The sequence below is a fragment of the Sorex araneus genome, chromosome 6 (genome assembly GCF_027595985.1).
Source record: "Sorex araneus isolate mSorAra2 chromosome 6, mSorAra2.pri, whole genome shotgun sequence".
Classification (NCBI taxonomy): domain Eukaryota; kingdom Metazoa; phylum Chordata; class Mammalia; order Eulipotyphla; family Soricidae; genus Sorex; species Sorex araneus.
Window position 1 is genome coordinate 8,963,378 of NC_073307.1, and position 23,424 is coordinate 8,986,801.

Consider the following 23,424-nt stretch of genomic DNA (forward strand, 5'->3'; position numbering starts at 1 on the left):
CTAAGAGTGTGGCACTTCTTAGGTCCTGCGGTCCTGGGATCACCTGGTGGTGCTTGTAAATATCTAGCTCAAGGGACCAGTTCAGTGCCAGGGACTGAACTGAAGTCGGGTGTGGCTTTGTTATTGTCCTGGTCGTAAATCTCCAATATCAACATTCTTGTCATCCTAAAGCCATCCATGTCCAATCCCTGTCTTTTTTTTTTTTTAATCTCTGGCTATTTGAAAGTCTAGGGATTTGCTGCCACTGTTTTAGCAGCATTTCCTTCATTGCTTATACACGATGGCTACATTGGATCTTAGCTTCTTCAGGGCAGGCTGCAGATTTCTCTTCCAGGCTGGTTCAGCCTTCTCTTAAGGCACAGTCTGCCTGTGCAGTGCAGATAGAGGAGGGAGGATGATATTCTTTTAAAAGGGTGAGCCCTCCCACCCTGCCCCCAACTGGAGCCATTTCTGGCTGAAAATTATGGGCTAAATTATTTTCACTGAGAAACTTGAGGTGATGTCGAGAACCCAAAAACCACTCCATGCTGACGGTGGAGAGTGAGATTCGTGGACCAGCTAGGACATGTGCCTGGCACGTCCATGCCCACAGGGTCAAGTCCAGACATAGTATGGTCCATTGGGCACCACCAAATACCACTGAGCACTCCTGTGCCACGTGCACTGGGAGTGTGCCCAGACCCCCAACCCCACATACCAAAACAGACACTTACGGGGCTCAAATGGGAAAGCAGTTTTTAGAAGCTAAATTTTGCCTCTTTGTTCCTTTATTTTGTATAGCATGGTTTCGTAAGTTTACACTGGGCATTTTTAAAGCCTTTCTCTCCACCGAACATGAGTCTGGTGCAAAGTACGTAAGGAAGAGTTTTGTGGTAAAACAATTAGCGAACACTATCAAGTTTCCCTTTTGTTCAATGATTAGAAGCAAGCTGGGGGTTTTAAAAACCTAAGATATTCTTCATTATAGTAACATTTTTGGGGTTGCTTCCTAGTGGTTCTTAGTTGGCCCAAGGCCACTCCCAGAGGTTTGTAGCCAACTGGGTTGCGGTTCAGTGTGAGGGCCTGAGCCTGAGGTTGAGGACCACCATGGTCTCCCTACGGTATTTGGGCTAGACCCGACCATGTGGGCTCAGAGGCGGTGGGTGTGGTGCCAGTCAGGACACGACCCTTGTACCATCTCCTCAGGCTCCCGTTAACTACATTTAACAGAAGATTTCCCAAACTTAAGTTTTTTCTGAACGCTTTCCTAAATGTAACTATCAATTCTATTTGTAAAAATTAGAAGCTAATCACCTATTATTATGTCATGTGATTATTTTTCGGTGCCTCTACAAAAGCAAAATGCTAACAATATGCCCTGGACTTTTGTTTGTTTATTTTTTTGCCACACCCGATGGTGCTCAAGGGTCACTCCTGGCTCTGCATTCAGGCACTCCTGGCTGTGCTGGGGAGACCATATAGGATGTAGGGGACCAAAGCAGCGTCGGTCCCATGCAAGGTAAGCACTTCACCTCGAACTATCTCTTCTGTCTATATGCTCTGGGTTTAAAAAGCCCAATTAAATATATAGTTGGCCAGGTACACACCTCAGAAATTGTACTCTATTGTACATACCAAAATGAAAATATATACTCTAGAAGTAGAATATTAAAAAAACATTAAATATGATGGTTTTATCCACTTTAGTTACTGATTCAGCAATGATCAACAGATTATCATAAAAGTTTTATAAATGGAGAGGGAATTCTTTGAATTCTGGTAGTCGTGTGTTTCATTCAGCGCTACCATGGCAGCGAGCACATTTTGTGATCACAGTTGTGACTTCACACATCACAGTGCCAGGGATTTGTAATCTCTCAAGTGTAAAGTGTTGACTCCAGGCCTTCCGATCGGGAGAAGGTTCTTTCATGGAAACTCGGGCTGATGGGAACACCCACCTCTGGTCCCTGTACACCTCATTACAGAAACATTCCTTTCAGCCTCCGCCTGTTGTTTCTGAGTATGAGCTCACGTTAGCTTTTCACCAACTCCAGGTTCTCTATCTCCCCAGGGCTCCTCTGTTTATAGGGCAGCACCATCCTCAGTGATGTTTACAAATAAGAGAACAGAATTCCCCGAGTAATGATTGGGTGTAAATGTCTCTTATTGCTCAGGCCCGTCTATTTCCAGGATGGTTAGTCAGATGTCACCTTCAATTGCTTATTTGCAAATATTCTGTGACGAATTAATATGAATTTTATCTAGAGATTAGACCCAGTGTGGCTGCAGGCCTGGCTTGGCACCTGCCTACGTGATACTTGGCTCCTGGTCACAACCAGTCCCATATGCCACATGTACAGGATGTCCTAGTAAGACTACTGGGGATCCCTGGTGCCTCAGCCAAGGGTTCCATCTCCCACACACTGCAGCCAAGAGTGCAGTGCTGATCTTTGCAGTGACAATGGCGACAACAGCAATGACAACAGCAACAAAGAAAAACGCAACGTCAAGCTTGCCATAAATCATATTAATTTGCCACAAATCATATTGATTCATCAAGAGTGCCACAAATCATATTAATAATTAAGGTGTATAAATAAGGTATTTATAATAGAAACAATAAAGTTGTCTCTCGATTCTGTCCAAACACTGTATCTCCGAGTGACTTTTAAGGCATAGCTTCACGTCATTGCATCCAAAGTAATGGTTGAATGGAGATGATTCTCCCTTTTTCCCCCCTCTGGATGAGTCTTCACTGAAGTCATGCAGCATTATAGTCCTCTGAAGCATCACAGGGCTTGGTAGATCGGAGGTCACGGAATAAATCTCTTTGAAGGGTGAGTAGAAAATAAAAATAACTAAAAGTCCTTTGTCTTTTTTTAAAAAGAAATAATTCTTTTAATCTGTAAAAATAAATTAGATACTCTGTGCAGAAATGTTGCTCTACGAAAATCTTCAGAAAACAGCTACATTCACGTGTTGGCAGCATGCTCGAACATTCTTTGCTGCCATTCCCTGACGCACCATGGAGCGAGGTGCAAGCTGTTCACATGAGGGGAAAACAGCTTATTTTCACAGAAAAGGAGATGAGAGGTGAACTCGAGTTGGTTTTAAAGCACCTACGTGTCTCACAAGAGAGGGACAAAAATTGAGTATCTTTCTTTCTCTCCAAAGGAACGTTTTCCCAGGCCTTGGAGCTGACCCACCTTTGGGTCGGCCTCAAACCGTTTTCATCAAGTTCCTCTGTGAGCCCCACCTCAAGAACCTGCTCATCCATGGCAGTCTGTGCCCCTGACAGGACGCGATCCTCTGTGAGCCCCACCTCAGGAACAGGCTCCCCCATGGCAGTCTGTGTCCCTGACAGGACTCTAGGCAGATTCTTGCTCCCTTCACGGAAAGCCTCTCAGCAGAGCCGGATGTCTGGCGGGGGTGGGGGGTTGGGGAGGGAGAAAGTGAGAGACAGAGACAGAAACAGAGAGAGAGGACAGAGAAGAGAGCAGAGAGGAGAAAGAGAGAGGCAGAGACACAGAGAGACAGAGACAGAGAGAGGACAGAGGAGAGAGCAGAGAGCAGGGAGGGGAGAGAGAGAGACAGAGACAGAGAGAGGACAGAGGAGAGAGCAGAGAACAGGGAGGGGAGACAGAAAGACAGAGAGACAGAGAGAGAGAGGACAGAGGAGAGATCTGAGGACAGAGAGGAGACAGAGAGACAGAACAGAGGACAGAGAAGAGAGCAGAGGGCAGAGAGAGACAGAAACAGAGAGAGACAGAACAGAGAAGAGAGTAGAGAGGAGAAAGAGAGAGAGGCAGAGACACAGAGAGACAGAGACAGGGAGAGGACAGAGGAGAGAGCAGAGAGCAGGGAGGGGAGACAAAGAGACAGAGACAGAGAGAGGACAGAGGAGAGAGCAGAGAACAGGGAGGGGAGACAGAAAGACAGAGAGACAGAGAGAGAGAGGACAGAGGAGAGAGCTGAGGACAGAGAGGAGACAGAGAGACAGAACAGAGGACAGAGAAGAGAGCAGAGGGCAGAGAGAGACAGAAACAGAGAGAGACAGAACAGAGGACAGAGAAAAGAGAGAGCAGAGGGCAGAGGAGACAGAGAGACAGAGACAGAGAGAGGACAGAGGAGAGAGCAGAGAGGAGACAGAGAAACAGAGAGAGACAGAACAGAGGACAGAGAAGAGAGCAGAGGGCAGAGGAGACAGAGAGACAGAGAAAGAGAACATAGGAGAGAGGAGAGAGCAGAGAGAGAGAAGAGAGAGACAGAGAAAGAGACACACAAGAGAGAGACACAGAGAGAGAGCAAGAGAGAGAAAGAGAGAGAAAGAGAGCGAGAACGAGAGAGAGAGAGAGAGAGGGAGGGGGGAGAGAGAGAACAAGAGAGAGAGAGAGCATCAGAGCAGCGTTGGCTCCTTGAGCCCTCTTAGGTGCCGGGTGGTCCGAACCCCCAAAACCCCCTGAGCTTCGACGTCAGCGTCGCCAGACCCGGGGTGGGGTGGGGGGGCGCAAACCCAGCGCTTAGCCGCGCCCAGCCTCGACTGGGCAGTCGGGGAAGGCGGCCCCGGGGTGCTGCAGCTGCTGCTGGCCCTTCCCCTGCTTCCTCCCGGCCTTCCTCTGCTGCGCCTTCTTCTTCTTCTTCTTCCTCTTCTGCGCGTCGTCCTGGTACCAGGGCCCCCAGACGCCGCCGTTGAGGCGCGGGTCGCTGCGGGGGTCGGCGGGCGGGTAGCGGACGGGCACGGCCGTGCGGTTGAACTGGGCCAGGCGGCGCAGCAGCTGGCGCACCACGCCGGGGTAGCGGGCGGCCAGGTCCACGCGCTCGTAGGGGTCGGCGCTGATGTTGAAGAGCCACACGCTCTGCGCGGCGGGGCCCACGCGCTCGCCGGGCCAGCGGCGCGGCCCCAGGGCGCTGAAGGCCTGCGGCGGCACCCAGTCCCCCGAGCCCGGGTCGCCCGTGAGCAGCTTCCAGTGGCGCACGCGGATGGCCGACTGCACGGCCGTGTTCCAGAGCCCGAAGCCCGCGGCCCACGAGCCGCGCCGGGCCTTGGTGTAGACCGGGTCGATGTTGTGCAGGATGTCCACGCGCGGCGAGCGCAGGCCCTCGCTCAGCGTCTCCCACACGTCGTAGCCGTCCAGCTGCGTGTCCTCGTCCAGGCGCCCGTCGGCCAGGGACACGAGCGTGGGGTACCAGTCGGTGATGTGCAGCAGCTCCCGGCACACCGTGCCCTTGCGCTTGAGCAGGGGGCTGTGCACGAAGCCCACGGCGCGGATGCCCCCCTCCCAGTAGCTGCCCTTGCTGCCCCGCAGCGGCCAGTTGCTGCCGCCCGCCGCGGGCTGCCCGCCGTTGTCGGACGAGTAGATGAGGATGCTGTTGTGGTAGAAGCCGTGCGCCCGCAGCGCGCGCGTCACGTTGTGCACCGCCTCGTCCAGGCAGGCCAGCATCGCGGCGTAGCGGCGCCGGTTGGCGTTGACGATGGAGCGGTAGTGGTCCAGGTAGCGGCCCGGCGCCTGCAGCGGCGAGTGCACGGCCTGGTAGGCGATGTAGAGGAACAGGGGCTTCCGGGGGTCGTGCGACGCCAGGATCTCCTGCACCCGCTGCGTGTACATCTGCGTGGAGTACACGCCGCTGTCCGCGTCCCACGCCGCGCGGTCGTTCTCATACAGGTCGTAGCCGCACACGCCCGGGCGGTCGCACTTGTAGTGCGTGTAGTAGTCACCGCTGCCCAGGAGCGAGCCGAAGAAGGTGTCGAACCCTCGCCGCGTGGGCATGCACTCTTTCCGGTAGAAGCCCAGGTGCCACTTCCCGACCATGTGCGTGGCGTAGCCGGCCTCCTTCAGCTTCTGCGGCAGCGTGGCATTGTCCAGGGGCAGGCAGTTGGGCTGCGTGGGCCTGATGATGGAGTGTTGCAGGCCCGTGTGGATCTGGTACCTGCAAGCGAAAGAGCAACGGGTTTTGTCAGTGGGGAGAAAATGGGTGTTCCTACCTAAAGCAGTCATCCGGAAAGAAACCAGCTTCCGTTCCAATGAAATGTTGTTATCTGCATGAAACGTATCCCTAACCTAAGAATGCTTTTTTTTATTTATTTTTTAATTTAATTTAATTTTTTTTTTTTTTTGCTTTTTGGGTCACACCCAGCGATGCTCAGGGGTTACTCCTGGCTTTGCACTCAGGAATTGCTCCTGGCAGTGCTTGGGGGACCATATGGGATGCCGGGAATCAAACCCAGGTCGGCTGCGTGCAAGGCAAACGCCCTACCCGCTGTGCTATCGCTACGGCCCCCAAGAATTCTTTTTTTAAAATAAAGTATTTTTTATTTCTGATGTATTTTCTCAATGAAGACAAACTTTTTTTTTTTCATTTTGGGTCACACCCCGCGATGCACAGGGGTTACTCCTGGCTCTGCACTCAGGAATTACTCCTGCAGGTGCTCGGGGGACCATATGGGATGCTGGGGATCGAAGCCGGGTCGGCTGTGTGCAAGGCAAATGCCCTACCAGCTAAACTATCTCTCCAGCCCCAGTGAAGAGAGACTTTACCCCAAATAAAACATAACCGTGGCAGCAGTTACACACTGATTCAAAAGACTTCTCTTCATTTAGCTTCATACCCAACATCCGAAACACACTGAATTCGAAATGAGTACTACGGAAATTAAGATTTTACAATTTATCTTTTTTAAAAAATGGAAAGATTTTACAATCTATCTTTTGCCTTTAAGAAAAGGGTTTCGCGGCGCCACCCTCCGCAGAGATATAAGCCCGGCGGCCGCACGTGTGGGGGTTCCGCTGCTGCACGACCACGGCCCCAGAGGCGAGCTAAACTACTTTGGGCACCAGGAGCTCCTTGGAGAATGTCTCTAGACTATGAACTGGGCCACGGCCGCCATCTTATGACGACCACGAAAGGGAGGTACGAGCTTGCAGTGATGCAATTTCTGGCAGAAATTTCCCTGGGCTTAGTTACTAAAATACAGAAATCCAAAACCACGCGGCCGCATAGACCTCATATCTCTTCATTGTCAGCAATGGAAAACAAATGATCAAATGCTTCCTTTCAACAGGTCTGACTTGGGGGGGGGGGAACTCCAAACAATAATAGTGAGTTTTTTGTTGAAATATTGAATGTAATCAAAGTAAAGAGAAAAGTACAGTGAAATTTATCAGCTACACAGGCAGTAGGTGGGGAGCGGTGGTGGGGGAGGTATACTGGGGTTCCTGGTGGTGGAATATGTGCACTGGTGAAGGGATGGGTGTTTGAGCATTGTGTAACTGAGACTTGAGCCTGAAAGCTTTGTAACTTTCCACATGGTGATTCAATAAAAAAATTTTTTAAAAAAGGAGTTTCATAGAAGATTAATTTAAATGATGTCTTTTCCGTTTCCGTTTAATTAATAGTATGGCATAGAAAATAAGATAAAGAGAATAGAATACAATTTGGAGAACTATCATCATTAGTGGGGATGTGTCACATAAACTTCGAAATAATTTTTTAAGATAATTTATTTCAAGTAAATTATGCAATAATAAAAACACAAAAGTCATGCAGAAAAGCCCTTTGATTATCAAACATCCTTATTCTGCAAAATGAAAGGTTATTTTTTGTTTGCAATACATTGTTGTGTAAAAACCATTGTAGATGTTTTAGCAAGAGCTAAGAAAGGATTTTATGTTCCTCAATGAGAGCAGGAAATGAGTTCTCTGCTCTATTCAAAGAATTTCCTTTAAAAAAATCCCAAATATTAACTTACAATATAGTTAAGAAATCATGGTAGCCCTTCTTAAATATTACAACTAAGCGAATGTTCCTTTTTGCATCATTTTTCCAGGTATATTTTAATTATTGTCTTCTAAGAATGTGCATTTCCAGTTGTGTCACAATATGCCTATTTGTTCATAATATTTTAAATGTGACTGATTGGCGTAAAGTTTAAATGACCATTGAAATAGAAAAATTATAAAAATTCTGAGAAAATGAGCCTTGCTCTCTGCATTTATCTAAACTGAAAATTATTCTTGGAATCACATTTCAAAAAGTAAGAATGAGGTCCAAGCCATCCCGCCTCCAATTTATTTAGCCTGAGAAGTCCACGTAGCTTGGGTGACCAGTTCTGATACAGCATGAGTGAAAGTGGGGGGGTGTCAGACAAATGAGTTAATTTAATTTGGTCATTTTAAATCACCACGAACAAAAGTGATCCAATCAAGATAGATAACAGGATTTTTAGGGATAGGGAAAAGCAGGAAAAAGGAAGGGTCCTCCCCACCCACTGTTGCCCAGACAGATGGCAGAATGAGGTAGGGCCCTATGCCCGAAGGACAGCAGAGATATTGACCATGCACATGTGGCCACAGACAGAGACTTAGGGGAATCCAGGACACAGAAAACCACTGGGGTACATCCTAAAGAGGCCCACTGACAAGATCTTGGACTGGCCGACAAGATTTCAGAAAGTGTACACGAGATAGCAAACTAGAGGGACAAGACCCGACAGCATACACACGCTGGGAGCGAGTAGAGGCCAGAGGCAGGACGAGGGATGTCTGCTGTGAACTGGATGGGGCACCAAGGGACAGGACCACGGGCATCTTACATGACTCAAAGAAGAGGCCTGGACACTGGTAAGGGACCCAAACTCATCTACTTGAACTTTACAATAAATCCTAACTTCTTAAGCTTCTGGGTTTCTATGCATATCTTCCATACAATCCTCAAGAGTCCACTAGAGCAGGGAAATCCACCTTCACACTGACAGCTCACCTCCTTAAAAAAAATTTCCAATGAGAGCTGAATGCAATCATAGTTCTTTCAAAATGCCAACTGCACACACATGCCAATGTGCCACACGTGCTGTTATGTCTGGTCACTGTGACCCCATGCAGCATCCACAGGGGGCCTGGCCACTCTAAGATGACAATCTAGCGGTCACTGTTTTCCAATAGTCACTGTGGTGGCAAACTGAAAAAAGAAGCAAGCATTTGGGGGCCACATTTAGGAGGGGTGGTCATACTCCCGCATAGTGTTTGAGACTATACAGATCCAAACTATACACACACGAAACCATTCGTATTGTACAAGAACTTGACAAAACTGGTAACAACTAGCAGTTCAGATGCTGAAGACAAAACAGGAGATAGCTGATATAGTTAAAAATTTGGAAATAGACACATGGGCACAAACTATTAAGGAAATAATTTGCCTATGCAGAACATGGACTTGGTCCGACTGTCCAATCAATTCCCTGCAGAGCCAAACAATTCAAGTCTCTCTAATTAGCACTGCACTGTAGCATGAGACTTGTTGTTACTGTTTTTGGCATATCGAATACACCACAGGTAGCTTGCCAGGCTCTGCCGTGTGGGCGGGATACTCTTGGTAGCTTGCTGGGCTTTCCGAAGGAATTGAATCCGGTACTAAAGGTGAAGGGATGAAGGTTTTGCAAAGCATGAAATACAGGATATGGGCTGGAGCGATAGCACAGTGGGTAGGTAGGGTATCTGCCTTGCATGCGGCCAATGGGGTTGGGTACCCAGTGTCCCATATGGTCCCCCGAGCACCCCAGGGAGTAATTCCTGAGTGCATGAGCCAGGAGTAACCCCTGTGCATCACTGGGTGTGACCCAAAAAGAAAAAAAAATCAGGACATTTTCACACGAGAGAGGAAGAAGAGAGAGGCCTGACGCTTGCTGAAGATGGCGTAGTGTGTGTGGTAAGTGAGCGCTCAGAGCTACCCACCACTCTTGCCTTCTCTCTTCTCCCAAAGCAGAATGACTTCCATACAGGAAAATCTGGTCAACAATATGAAGGTTCGGCAGCAGCTTGCAATGGAAGTGACTTCTATTGGGACAGCTCCTGTGTAAATGCGTTTGAGCCAAGTAGGAAGCAGCTCAGGATAGAAACGGTGGTGTGAGCTAAGGGCTTAGGCGTGGGGCTCTAACAGACTCGAGTCTGAATTAGTTGCACTGCTCAGACGCTGTGCACTTTTGGGTCTATCACCTGTTTGATCCTGTTTTGTTTTGGTTTTTGTTCCAGAAGAGAGGGACAATAATTGGCATTGGGACTGCCAAAGCACCGAAAGAGAGCACAGTCTGCTTAGGAGGGGACAATATCAGACAGCTTTGACTGTCATTAGCAAAGCTGTGAGTTGATGACAGGCACGTTAGAAGTTTCAGAATTTCCAGGCCTTACTTCACATGCACGATGGCATTCCGCCCTCGCTGCAGTGGTGAGAAGCAGGATCCTGCTTGCTCTAGAGGTAGGAAAACGGGCTCGCGAGGAATCACAGAACCCGACCGGCCCCACCAGGCAGCATCTAGCGGTACTTGGGGCTGTTCCCAGCTTTGTGCTCAGAGACTGATGCAGGCAGTGCTCTGGGAACAGCGTAAAGCAGGGGAACGAACGGGGCATCCCGCACGTGCTCTGTCCTGTGACCCCTCTCCCGGCCCTTCGGTGAGAGCTGAAGAGTGAGGGCTAGGTCTGATGCTCTATTCTCGGTAAGAGTTATTCTCAGCACTTTGTGGGAAGTCAAGGAGGAGAGAAAAATTGCCACCAGTCTTGAGCTGTGAACCTGGTCTCACTTTCCAGCCAAACAGAGAAAGACTTGTAAACCAAATAGTTAGGTTTCTGCAGATCCTAGAAAATTGGTGACAGATTTGACGGGACTGGTGGTTTGGGCCACATCTCTCTGTGCTCAGGGCTGACTCCTGCTTTTCTGCTCAGGGACAACTCCTGGTGGGGCTTGGGGAAACATCAGCAGTGCAGGGAACTGAACCCAGGTTGCCTGCATGCAAGACCCACTGTACTCTCTCTCTCTCTCTCTCTCTCTCTCTCTCTCTCTCTCTCTCTCTCTCTCTCTCTCTCTCCCTGGTCCTGAAAAATGAATTTATGGGAAAGATAAATAAAATAGCATACTGATATTATTTAAAGGTAATCTCCAATTCTGATAAGCAATAATCCCACTCTATTAATGAAAACATATCGGGAATATACTTTTCAGTATTTAAGCAGATGTTCCCAGTAAGTGGGCAATTATTTATTTATAAAGCACACACATACATGACTAGCCTAATTTCTGCACATAATAAACAGAAGAGAAGAGGAGTTGGAGGAATGAGCTAAAAATAAACAGCAGTAGAATTTCTGATGTTTCGCTTGCATCCTGATCATCCCACGTTGTCCTGATTCACACGTTTCCAATGTGGAGAGAGCCCTGGCATGGGAAGTAGATTGCAGACAGCTGGCCACGAAACACAGATGGTTTAGAAAACGATTACTGTAGGGCGGGTCAAAGATCATGGTGGCTTGGACTACCATCTAGTGGCAGTAGAAATGGAAGGAAGTGGATGGACTCCAAGTATCCTTTGGACTTAGAATTGCTGGAACTAAATCAGTCAGAGGAGGGCAGACTGGAGAGGAGAAGGAGAAAGCAAGAATAATTCTTAGATGTCTGGCTTTCAGAATTTGGTGACTGGTGGAGAGACCAGTGGGTTTTATTTCATTTCAAAGTACACAAACAGGACAAGTGGGTAACACTCCATTGGAGGCAGAGTTGAAGTCTTCAACTCAAGACTAACATATATATGTATATATACACATATACATATATAAACATACACATATATATACATAAAGTTCTGAACAAAGTAAACAAAAGAAAAAATAACATGTGGATGCTCTTCTGGCAGAGATTCTATTAAAAGTACGCTTGAATTAGAAAAGAAGTATTAGATAATGTATAAATTTGCTTTTCACTAGTATAGATGGATCAAGAAATGTAAGTTAATGTTTCTATAAATAATTTCAGGGGCCAGAATGATAGTACAGTGGGTAGGGCGCTTGCCTTGTACATGGCCAAACCTGGTTCAATTCCTGTTTCCCCATATGGTCCCCCCGAGTCTGCCAGGAGTGATCCCTGAGCGAAAAGCCAGGAGCAAGCCCTGAGCACTGCCAGGTGTGGCCCCCCAAACAAAGAAACAAACAAACAAAAAAACCCAAAATAACAACAACAAAAGAATTTCATGCAACCCTAGGACTATTTACAGAACCAAGTTTATAATATTATGATTGGGTATTTGATAGTTTCTATAATACATTGATATCTATAGATTTAAACTTACTTTATTCAATATAAACTTACTGTGACTAATGTAAGTTTAAAACATGTATTTTCAAATAAGACATTCAGAGCGCCTCCCATCCCACTGGCTGAAAAATAAACTAATTTTTGGTCACCATCTGGCTACAACATGAAGAAAATCCCATGCGAACAATAGTACAACTAGAATCAATGCCAAATTTTTTCAAATCAGTAGCCATCATTCTTACTTTCCTGCCAACTTTAAAAGTTGAGTGAGCTTTCAGCTTGGCATTTGAGTATGTGAATAGTTTTTGCTACATTTTAAGATACTAATTTAAATCAGTGCTGGTAGGGGAGGCTGTTTCTGAATTTCCCTTTGTCTAAGATTATCTAATGCAATATTATTGCTTTAATCCAATTTTATATTTACTATTTCCTTATGAACTAACAGTATTAATCAGGTAGAAATGTGAATCTTATGAGTTCCACACAAATTCTAAAGTCCCAGACTGTTAGAGAGTATAAAAATCAGCTAATAATGTAGGTAACCTAAAGGAAACAGGTATAAGACAGTGTAATTATGAATGATATCCTGAGATATTTATTTATAAGTTAGGAAATACTAATTTTCCATATTCTGAAAGGTGTTAATTATCCATTTTCTTCTCAAGGCGCCAGTCTCTAGGATTGGAGTAAGCCCTCAGCATTTCGGGGTGTGCTCCCTCCAAAACAAAGCAAACAAAACAAAACAAAATATATGTAACTCATAGGCAGATCATGTACAGTCTGGCACCAGTGGCATTAATACTTTTTATGAAAGTAGCCAACAGAATAAAGAATGAGTTCAAAGTCCCACAATTGGGTATTAGGTGTAAAGAAGTACTCTGCACGTAGAAATCTAAAAAGAGAAACAGAGTAGGAATATGACAAATTCTGCTGTAGGATTTAATTGGGAGCCTCTATAAAATAGCCATCTGGAATAGTGTAGGAGGAAATAATGTAAAGATTTGAAATTCAATAGCATATATAGGTAGTGGGCGAATTCCTGGGAGAGCATGATACCAGGTAGTCCAGAAAATAGCTTCATTTAAAGCAGATTTCTTCAGCCTTTCCACAGCTGCAGGCTGGCACCTTCTTCGTACTGGTCTAGGGTCCAGAAGTTATAACCAAGGCAGTCAATCAGTGGCTTTCAACCTTTCTACATATAGGAGTTGACACTAGTCTATAGGCCAGTGGCTGCATATCACTGACTTAGAATAAAAGCAAGAAGCAGTGAGGAAATGAGGTGGCATAATTAAGGAAAAGAAGTCAAAGTGGTGATAAATGAAAGAACCAACTGAACTTGGCAGCAAGCCTGTGTGACCTGATCAAACGTATTTGAGTAAAACTGATGGGGGACATAGCCCAGATTTTCACGAGTGGAGTTGCGAGTCCAGATTTGGTATCAACCTAGATGTCCCATGACAGATAAGCGGATCATAAAGATGTGGTACATACACACAGTGGAATACCACACAGCTGGAAGGAATGATGAAATTACACAATTTGTTGCAACATGGATGGAACTGGAAGATATTGCGTCAAATGAGGTAAGGCAGAAGAAAGAATGATAAACACAGGATGATATCTCTTATATATGGTATTTAGAATTGCTGGATAAGTCAATACAACGGTTTGAAAGAAAGATGCCTAAATCATCCTTATCACAAAGTATAGGGGGGATAATTAATAAAAATGAGTGGGGGGTGGGGTGAAGACTTTGGTGACATTAAGGAATGGTGGAGCGAAATATCCAAACCACACAGTCAACAACAAAGAAATCAAGAGAACACAAACTTCAATAACCAAACCTTAAAAAGTGCCTGTCAAGCTAGTAGACTTGTGGGGTGGGAGGCAGAAGAAGAATCCGGGAACCTGGTGGAGGGAAGTTGAGCCTGGCGGCAGGATTGGTGATAGAACAGTGGATGTCTAAAACTCAATGATACGTAGCTTTGTAAACCACAGAGCTTTTTTAACAAATTAAAATTTAGAAGTGAAAGAGAAAAGGCGTGTGTAGGGGAAGAAGTGGAGCTTCTAAGGGCCAGTGTGGAAAAGTGCTTCGGAGAAAAAGTGGTAAGGATGTGGGCCTGGCAAGCGTCTAATGCCAGAGCACACCTGACTCAGAACACAACGTAGAACACAACGTCAACGAGTCTGCTGCACGAACGAGAATGTATGTGTATCCGCAAAGAGGGAGAGACAAAGAAAAAACGTCAGCAATGCACCCAACTGCCAGATATGTCAGGTGTGATTACTTTCAGGGAGATGCCAGCCTTAGGATAAGATGCAGAACTCATTTGATTATATAAATTTTTATAGGGCTGGAGAGTTAGTACAGTGGTAGGGTATTTGCTTTGCATGCCGCTGACCCGAGTTCATTTCCTCTGCCCCTCTTGGAGAGCCCAGCAAGCTACCAAGAGTATCTTGCCTGCACAGCAGAGCCTGGCAAGCTACCCATATTGTATTCCATATGCCAAAAACAGTAACAATAAGCCTCACAATGGAGACATTACAGGTGCCCACTTGAGCAAATTGATGAGCAACGGGATGACAGTGATACAGTGACAGTGATTATAGAAATAAAATTTGGTGAGTGGATTTCAGTGACAGCTAGCTGATTTTACTCAAATTAATAACCAATATGGGATTAACTTTACGTAAGTAATTTATTTACAGTGAAAAAAAAAGAAATCTAAAAGCAAAATAGATGGGTACACTTGTGCACCTCATTAAAAAAAATGTTCTTCTTAGAAAATATCTGCTCAGGAACCTATCTTGGAGATTCCAAGAAAGGGGATTGAATGACCTAAATCATTTCTCTAACTACCCACTAAAAGCCAGAGAATAATGTCCCCTTCACTCAGAAAATTCAAGGATAATTTGCCAAGTACCTTTTAAAATTCCTGCCTTTAACGGTATTTTCTGATCATCAGATCTGTTTTCTGCCCCATCCGAGTTGCCTGGTTCATTTACAAGATGTGAACATTTTTATCAGAACTTTCACTACACTAATAAGTTTTCCTGACCTCATTAGAAACATGACTGGAAATCACATACCAAATACTTTATTTCTGGAAAATTTCCTTTTCATCCTATATATAATGTGTGCACATTCTTGGTAGTTTCCATAAAAAAAATTATGTGGTCCCTAACTGGGGGTCTTTTTGATACTCTCCATGTTTTCCTTTTGGAATGATTTATTTTCTTTATTGTTTTTTTGGGTCACACCCAGTGACGCTCAGAGGTGACTCCTGGCCCTGCACTCAAGAATTACTTCTGGTGTTGCTCAGGGGACCATATGGGATGGCGGGGATCAAACCTGGGTTGGCCGTGTGCAAGGCAAATGCCCTCCCCACTCTACTATTGCTCCAGCCCCTGGAATGATTTCTTTTGAAGACCCATACTTGGTACATTCCACTAAAAAAATGTATATATATAACACATAAAGACTACCAAGCGGCCGAGATGTGACCCCGGGGGCTGCACGCGTGTGCGGCTCCTCCGCAGTTGCACCCGCGTGAATCCAGACCCAGCTGAACCAACTACAACATGGACTGCTCCTTGCAGATTGTTTCCAGCCAGAGAACTAAGCTGCGACCCCATGCCTGCCCGGGAGGGGAAAGGTATTTCTCTCTCTTGCCTGTCCCTTCCCGGGGATGAAGGGCGTGGGGACTGCCATATTATGACGACCACAGATGGGGTTTACAAGCTTGCAATGATCGAATATCTGGAAGAAATCTCCCTGGACTTAGTTGTTAAAGTACAGAAATACAAAACCGGGTGGCCGCTACTGCGGCCGCGCGACCTCATTTCTCTTCACAACAGGTCTGACTCTAGTGGGGTGCTCCTAATAATAATGGTGAGGTTTGTGTTGAAATATTGAATGTAACCAAAGTAAATAGAAATTAAAGTGAAATTTATCAGTTACAAGGCGGGGGGGGGTGCGGGGGTGGGAGGGATGGGAGGTGTACTGTTTTTTTTTTTTTGTCTTCGGTGGTGGGATATGGGCACTGGTGAAGGGATGGTTTTTTCAGCATTGTATGAGTAAGACTTAAGCCTGAAAGCTTTGTAATTTTCCACATGGTGATTCAATAAAATAAAATTTTTAAAAAAAGATTACTAAGCATCTAATTGAATATGTGCTCATAAATAAGATTATTCCTTTTTAAAGTTACCCATAGAATAAAAATTCCAGAAGCATATTTAAAGTCATAGTTAAATTTAGAGACTATTTTTACACACATATTGTGTAAAGCCAAGTATTCCCATGAAATTAAAATGAATTGTTTTCCTGCTATGCTTTATTATTATAGAGTGCTACTAAATATTTTGTATAGATTGCAAGCTTTAATATCCTCTATTCTAATTTCCTCTAAAATGCATTTGGAGGTATCACTGTCACTGTCACTGTCATCCCGTTGCTCATCGAGTTGCTCGAGTGGGCGCCAGTAATGTCTTCATTGTGAGACTTGTTGTTACTGTTTTTGGCATATGGAATATGCCACGGGTAGCTTGCCAGGCTCTGCTGTGTGGGCGGGATACTCTCCGTAGCTTGCTGGGCTCTCCGAAAGGGGCGGAGGAATCAAACCCCAGTCAGCCTCGTGAAAGGCAAACACCCTACCCGCTGTGCTATCGCTCCTGCACACTTGGAGGTATAGGTAGCTTAAATATTAAACTACATTTCATGTTACCAACTTTGCTCTAGAGATAGGAGGAATTAAGGAAATAGATTTAACAAACATCCTGCAGTTGTTAGAATTTTCAAAAATAAGATAGATTTTAAAGAAACGTTATTTTTTTAATTTAAATTTTAAAGATATAAGCACCCAATGTCTCCTATTTACATGTGTCCGTTATAGTTTATTTCTTCCTCCCTATAAAAACACCTGCCATATTTTAGAAATCCAAGATTAAAAGACAATATGAAGAGGTTGGCCTTTATGTACACACAGCAGGTGGCTTCTTTAGGGGTTAGCCCAAGAGAAAGGGGTAACATTCTTGTGACCTGATGTGGAATCACTTCCTCCTAAAATTACTGAGTATTGTTGCACCTGAAATTACCCACAGATGCATCTTACATTAAACCCGTATGGGCCACAGAAAAACAGCCTGAAATTGTGAAATGTCTTGGGAAGAGAAAATCAGGGTATTCTACAGAAAGATGCACAAATTAAATCTAGCGGAATTTACATGAATGAGGCACGGAAGAGAACAAGAAGGCTGGAATACAGGTTTTAAATGTGGGAGTCTGAGTTGGATGTTCCCTCAGTACTCAGCACCTCCGCAGCTCTGCCACCCACCCAACAACAATAACAAAATCCCCCAAATTAAACAAAAAGCTTACATTTATCAAGAATTTACAATATTCCAAGCACTGTGTTGTGGAAGGACTTAAGGGAGAGTGAGAGTTTATGACAAGTTAATTTTGCATGTGAACCTGGTGTGATAGACTTAGTATGAAAAGTAGAGAATAATTCTTTTGCTTTGAAGAAAGTGCCTAGAAGAAAATATACTTGCTCCTTCCCCAAGACAACTAGGCTTATTACACTTTCAGTTAATTAGCATTATTTTTAGAGGACGTTTATAATCCAATGTCATAAAGTGATCTCAACTAAGGATAATGAGAAATTACTGAGTAAAAACCTGCATTAATTGCTCTGACAATTTCTTAAGACTACAGCTATGCATTTTCATGCAGGATCATTAAGGGCCAGAACATGGCACCTACTGCTAACACAATTACATAATTTCTCCCTGCCAAAAGGCAAATTCATGACTTCTAATCTAGCTGTCTCTGGTCACCTCCTAGCGTCTTTTCTGAATTCTAACAGCGATGGCTCTGTCTTGAATATGGCAACTGAACTATTTGCAATAACTTAACTTGACTACTGGCATGGCTATGGTAACAAGCCATTACTCACTATCATCAGGATGTGGGGAAAATTGCTATTTAATATTCTGAAATGTTGAATTGAGAGTTAGAAAAATCAATAAATGAAACAACAGCTCCCTTCATTTTAGATAAAAATTCTTTCCCTTCAACTCTTTCCAATGTGCAAAAAATTACTCAAAGTATTTTTTATGTGTATTTGTTTCCAGCTCCTTTTTTAAGTACATTGGAATTATTTGATAGTAGTAGAAAATAATAATTGTAGAGAATTCTCATGGGTTGGAAAACTGGAGAGGAAAAAAGAAAAGAAAAATAAGCTTCCCCTGAGGAAGGCCAGACAGGTGTATAGTTTTGCAATGCTTGGGAGAGGCCCCATCAGAAACTATGGATGATGACCATTAAGAAAAGGTCAGTCGCCTCCAAGCCAGACCCTCCCCCAGCCCCGCCCCATCTCTGCAGCGGGGAACGTCCTTCCACTTTCCTCCCCTCCCTGAAAGGGAACAACAGCCAGTCAGCACTCTTTCATAATAGAGATCATATATATTTCCCTCCAGAAAAGTTATCCAAAAATCACTAGCGAAGTGAAAAGCAATCATCAGAACAGCAGACTCTTTTCCTCAGGAGAGGGCTCTTTGCTTATGGGCTGTCAAGGGCACGACTGGAGAGCTGGCAGGATTTATTCCTCAGGCTCTCAGGAACTCTGCTCGCATTTTCTTGAAAAAGGCTTTGCCCTTGGTGGTGAGCGGGTGGAGGTCGTGGCCTCCACATTCCAACGAATACCACTTCCCAGTCCAGAGGGCTGTGCGGGGACTAGACTTTCTATGTGTGAGAAACTGGACTGGGGTGTGTGTGTGTGTGGGGGGGTGCATGTGTGCATGTGTGTGTGAGAAGACAGAATGTGTGTGTGTGAGAAAGAGAATGTGTGTGTGCAAGAGAGAGAGAATGTGAGTGTGTGTGAGAATGTGAGAGAGAATGTGTGTGTGAGAAAGGATGTGACTGTGTGTGAGAGAGAGTGTGTGTGTATGTGTGGTGTGTGCGTGTGTGAATGTGTGTGAGAAGACAGAATGTGTGTGTGAAAGAGAATGTGTGTGTGTAAGAGAGAGAATGTGAGTGTGTGAGAGAGAGAATGTGTGTGAGAGAATGTGAGTGTGTGTGAGAGAGAATGTGTGTGTATGTATGTTTGTGGTATGTGCATGTGTGTATGTGTGTATGAGAGAAGACAGAATGTATGTGTGACAGAGACAAAGTGAATGTGTGTAAGAGAGAGAGAATATGTGTGTGAGAGAGAATGTGTGTGTGAGAGAATGTGAGTGTATGAGAGAGTGTGTGTGAAAGAGAATGTGAGTGTGTGAGAGAATGTGACTGTGTGTATGTTTGTGGTGCATGCAAGTGTGCATGTGTGTGTGAGAAGACAGAATGCATGTGTCAGAGAGAATGGGTGTGTAAGAGAGAGAATGTGAGTGTGCATGAGAATCTGACTGTGTGTGTGAAAAAGAGAGTGTGTGTGTGTGAAAAACAGAGAGAGAGAGAGAGAGAGAGAGAGTGTGTGTGTGTGTGTGTGTGTGTGTGTGTGTGTGTGTGTGTGTGTATGCAGGCAGAGGGGTGCAGGGATTAGTGGGCCTTTTCCTCTCTGCGTACTCTGCCCCGCTGTTCGCATCATACAAGCCTTAGGTATGTGTTGTGCTGGGAATAATGCAGCCTCTCTGGTGGTGATGAGAAAAGGCCACGTCAGCAACCAAACTACTTGGCCCTGAATCTGGTTCCCAGTGGCTGCATAAACAGAATCAGCCACTTGGTCTGAACCACAGCCTGTACCTTCAAACTGAGATCTCCTCCCTGCACTGCATAACTCTGCAGGATGCGTTTTCACCATATGGGGAGAGGGGGGATGAAAGCAGTAAGACAGATGAGACATTTTAATGCTGGTGCTGCGATTTCGGACTAATTAAGTCACGGTCAAGTGTGAGCCACTAGTGGGATGCACAGAAACCTCTGGGTTACACTGCAAAATTTCTATAGGGGTTGGTTACAGCTAATGGCGAGGACACCAGCTTGAGTCCCTCGTGTCAGTGAATGCTGATTTCCCCTCCTCCTCGACCACTCCACTGTGTTCAGAGCAACCCATCCCCACCAAGCCGAGCTGCTCACCCCTGCTGAGCACCACTCACCAGCATCTTGCCTCAGCCCTCCTGGATCCCTTCTCTCCCCCTCATCCTCCCCGCAGTATCCTTCTCTCTCCCCATCAGTCTAAGCCCCTTAGTTTGCAGGGGATGCAGGGCATCAAACCCAGGGCTACACACACACACACACACACACACACACACACACACACACACACCGTGTATGTGCTCTGCCCCTGAGTCACACCCCCAGTTGCTCCCCACCCCCATCCACTTTTTCCTTGTTAGTTGAGTTGGAAATTCCAGTTGTCTGACTGAAGTTTCACTCTTGGAAGTTGCTCTTCCCTCCCTGTTGAGGTGTCAGTTCTTTCCAATGTCAATGAGGAGTGTAAACGACACCCATTTGTGCCAGAGGGAAACTGTGGGTCTCTTGCCAATTACTCAGCTTGACTTTCACCACATAAACACTTGGAAGGGAAGCAGTTTGCAGCAGTAAACTGAGGTCTCGAGTGTATAGGGATATCTAGGGTAGGTCAGGTTGTGGCGATGTAAACACGGTTCCTGAGCTCTCGGGTATCGGAACCACGCTTTCCAGTACTCGTTTGCTAAATGCATCTTGATGGATTGCAGGAATGGAGACTGGCTTGTTCCTCCTAAGTCTCTTCGGAGTGTTTTAATATTATTAATTAATGTTTATTTCAGTCGACCCCAGGGAAGATTTGATGGCTAAATCTTAATGGGATAGTCTATCCAACTTTGGTCTAAATCTTTAATTGTACTATACACATACTGCATCAACGGCCTGGAGGGAGTGAAACCATTATTCATTGTAAGGTCCTCACTTGACTATCTCCTGGAATTCTCCAAAACGTTCTAAAAATTATATTTAGCAGTGATATTTATGTAGTTTTCAGATGCGATATACGGGGGATGAGAGGAAGTTACAACGGAAAGAAGTTCACAAAAATAGGCTATGTACAGCAATATAATGAAGCATAGTAAGAGAAAGAGTGATTTTGGACTTCCAAAGGGAGGTTATATTGCCCTTCTTTATAGTTTTCCATTTACTATTGCAGTGTGTAATATGTCACATGCCTACAGTGACTCTGCAGTTCCATTACCTGTCCTTGACATCACAGTCTACTTTATTTTAAATCTACTATCCCATAAAACAATGCTGCTGAGGACCAAAGTGGCAAGTTCATTTCGGCGAATCTCCATATCTCAGTTTCCTCACTCACATGTAAAGAGGGTAAGCAGAGTACCTTTCTCAAGATGGTGCAGGGATTAAATGAATCAGCTGGTAGAAGTGAAGTGCTAATAACTACCATGCCGAGCCCACAGAAACTAGTGGGGAAAACTGGATGCAAGTTTCACTGGGGTCCTTAGAGTTTGAAAAGAATTAACACATTCTCTATCCCTCTTGCTTGTTACCAGACTGCACTTAATGAGAGTAACTAAGAATCTTTAAAAAAAAAACCACTTGCTAAATTCTGGGGTGATATTAAAGAGGAATATCTATATGTATCTGAAAACCAAACTTAAATACAGCTCCTTTCTAATGCTATACCTCATAAAGATAAATTTTCTCTATAACCTTCAATAGCCACATATATATATATATTAAAAGGAGAATTCAATTGTTTCTATTTAGAAGTCAGGAAAAAGATTAGTAAAGTTCAAACAGTTCTACTCTTCTCAACGCTTTATTTTGGAGAATATTCTTATGTTCATATTCTGCGCCAGGACTGGCAGTACAGCCGGTGAGGCACTTGCCTTGTATGCAGCAAACTGAGGCTCCATCCTGGGCACTCCATATGGTCCCTCAAGCCTGCCAAGTGCAAGCCCTTCGTACCACCAGGTGTGGCAAACAACAACAATAAAACAAAACAAAACAAAACAAAAAAAAACAACCAAACCCTAAAGAGTGCAAAGGGATGCTATGACTAAGCACTTGAGAATCACTAATGTGCCAGTATTTTCTATTAGTTTGTTTGAAATAGGGTTTGAAATAGGGGTCACACCTGGCAGTGTTAGGGACCACCAGGACTCCCTTGATGCTCGTGGGAACTGTGGTGCCTGGGCTCTGGATGAGACCAGTGACATGCTACACATGTCCTCTACCACGTAATCTATCTCCCCAGAAACTCATTTTTAAAAGTTCACTTCACAATTACAATTTTTTTTTTTGCTTTTTGGGTCACACCCAGCAATTCTCAGGGGTTACTCCTGACTTTGCACTCAGGAATTACTCCTGGCGGTGCTTAGGGGACCATATGGGATGCTGGGAATCGAACCCGGATCAACCTCGTGCAAGGCAAACGCCCTACCCGCTGTGCTATCGCTCCAGCCCCACAATTACAATTTTTTAATAGATCAATTATGACCAATCTAAAGAACAAATAATTTGATGAAACTTTATTAGGGCAAAAATAATACCCGTAAGAATAGGAGTAAGCATTCCAATACCATATTCATTATTTACTCAGTAACACAATGAGAAAATTATTACCATCGCTCTTTCTGGTGTGGGATTGTTACCTGGCAGTGTTTAGGGCTTACTCCTGGCTCTGTGCTCAGAAATCATTCCTGGCAGGTTTTGCAGGATCATATCTGGTGCTGAGGATAAAATCAGGTAGACTATGTACAAGGAAGCACCTGTCTCTCCAGGCCACTGAAAAGATTCTCTCCTAAAGTCAGAACAGTATGGCAGTGTGGTAAACTTCTTGTCAGTGGTGATAATTTCCTACATTTGCTTCCTTGCTTCCTTCTGGAGCGGTCAATATTTGTATTTTATGAAAAGATATACAGAAATAAGACTAAACTAATGCTCAGGTCTGGGTGCCACTGCAGCTGACTGGAGTTTGGGCCGAGACCAGAAGATAAATTAGTCTGAGATGCAGGGTTCGGTTGCAGGCACTTGTGATAATGAGAACAGAAACGCTTCCTAGGGAAAACAGTTCCAGGTGGAACTACTAGACTCCCCACAAGATATGGGGTAGGAGTTGAAGTTATTTTATAGTCAACATAATCTCTAAGGGATAGGCCAAAATGTTCTAAGAAATTCCATTGTCATAGGTCAGCTCCGGCCGATGCCTACACATTCCTGCAAGACGAAACAGCGACACCTCACAGGGTTATGAAAAAGACTAAAATGAGTTGGTATAAATAAAAGGTCCACATCCATTCCAATGTGTTAAACAAATGATCACTTGATTTTATCGATTAGGAAGGACTCCTGGCTCTGCCCTCAGGAATCACTCCCGGTGGTGCTTACAGGGCCACGTGAGATGCCCGGGATGGAACCCAGGTCGATCACATGCA

General features: G+C 44.9%; 1 protein-coding gene across 1 annotated transcript in view; it reads right to left on the minus strand.

Annotated features, from left to right (window-relative positions):
* Positions 1-4,499: 4,499 nt before the first annotated feature.
* ARSJ (arylsulfatase family member J) overlaps positions 4,500-23,424 on the minus strand; it is a 76,566-nt gene continuing 57,641 nt past the window's right edge. The window contains exon 2 of the mRNA XM_004612768.2: positions 4,500-5,907. Coding sequence (XP_004612825.1) covers positions 4,500-5,907 — 1,408 coding nt within the window. The remainder of the gene's footprint in view (positions 5,908-23,424) is intronic.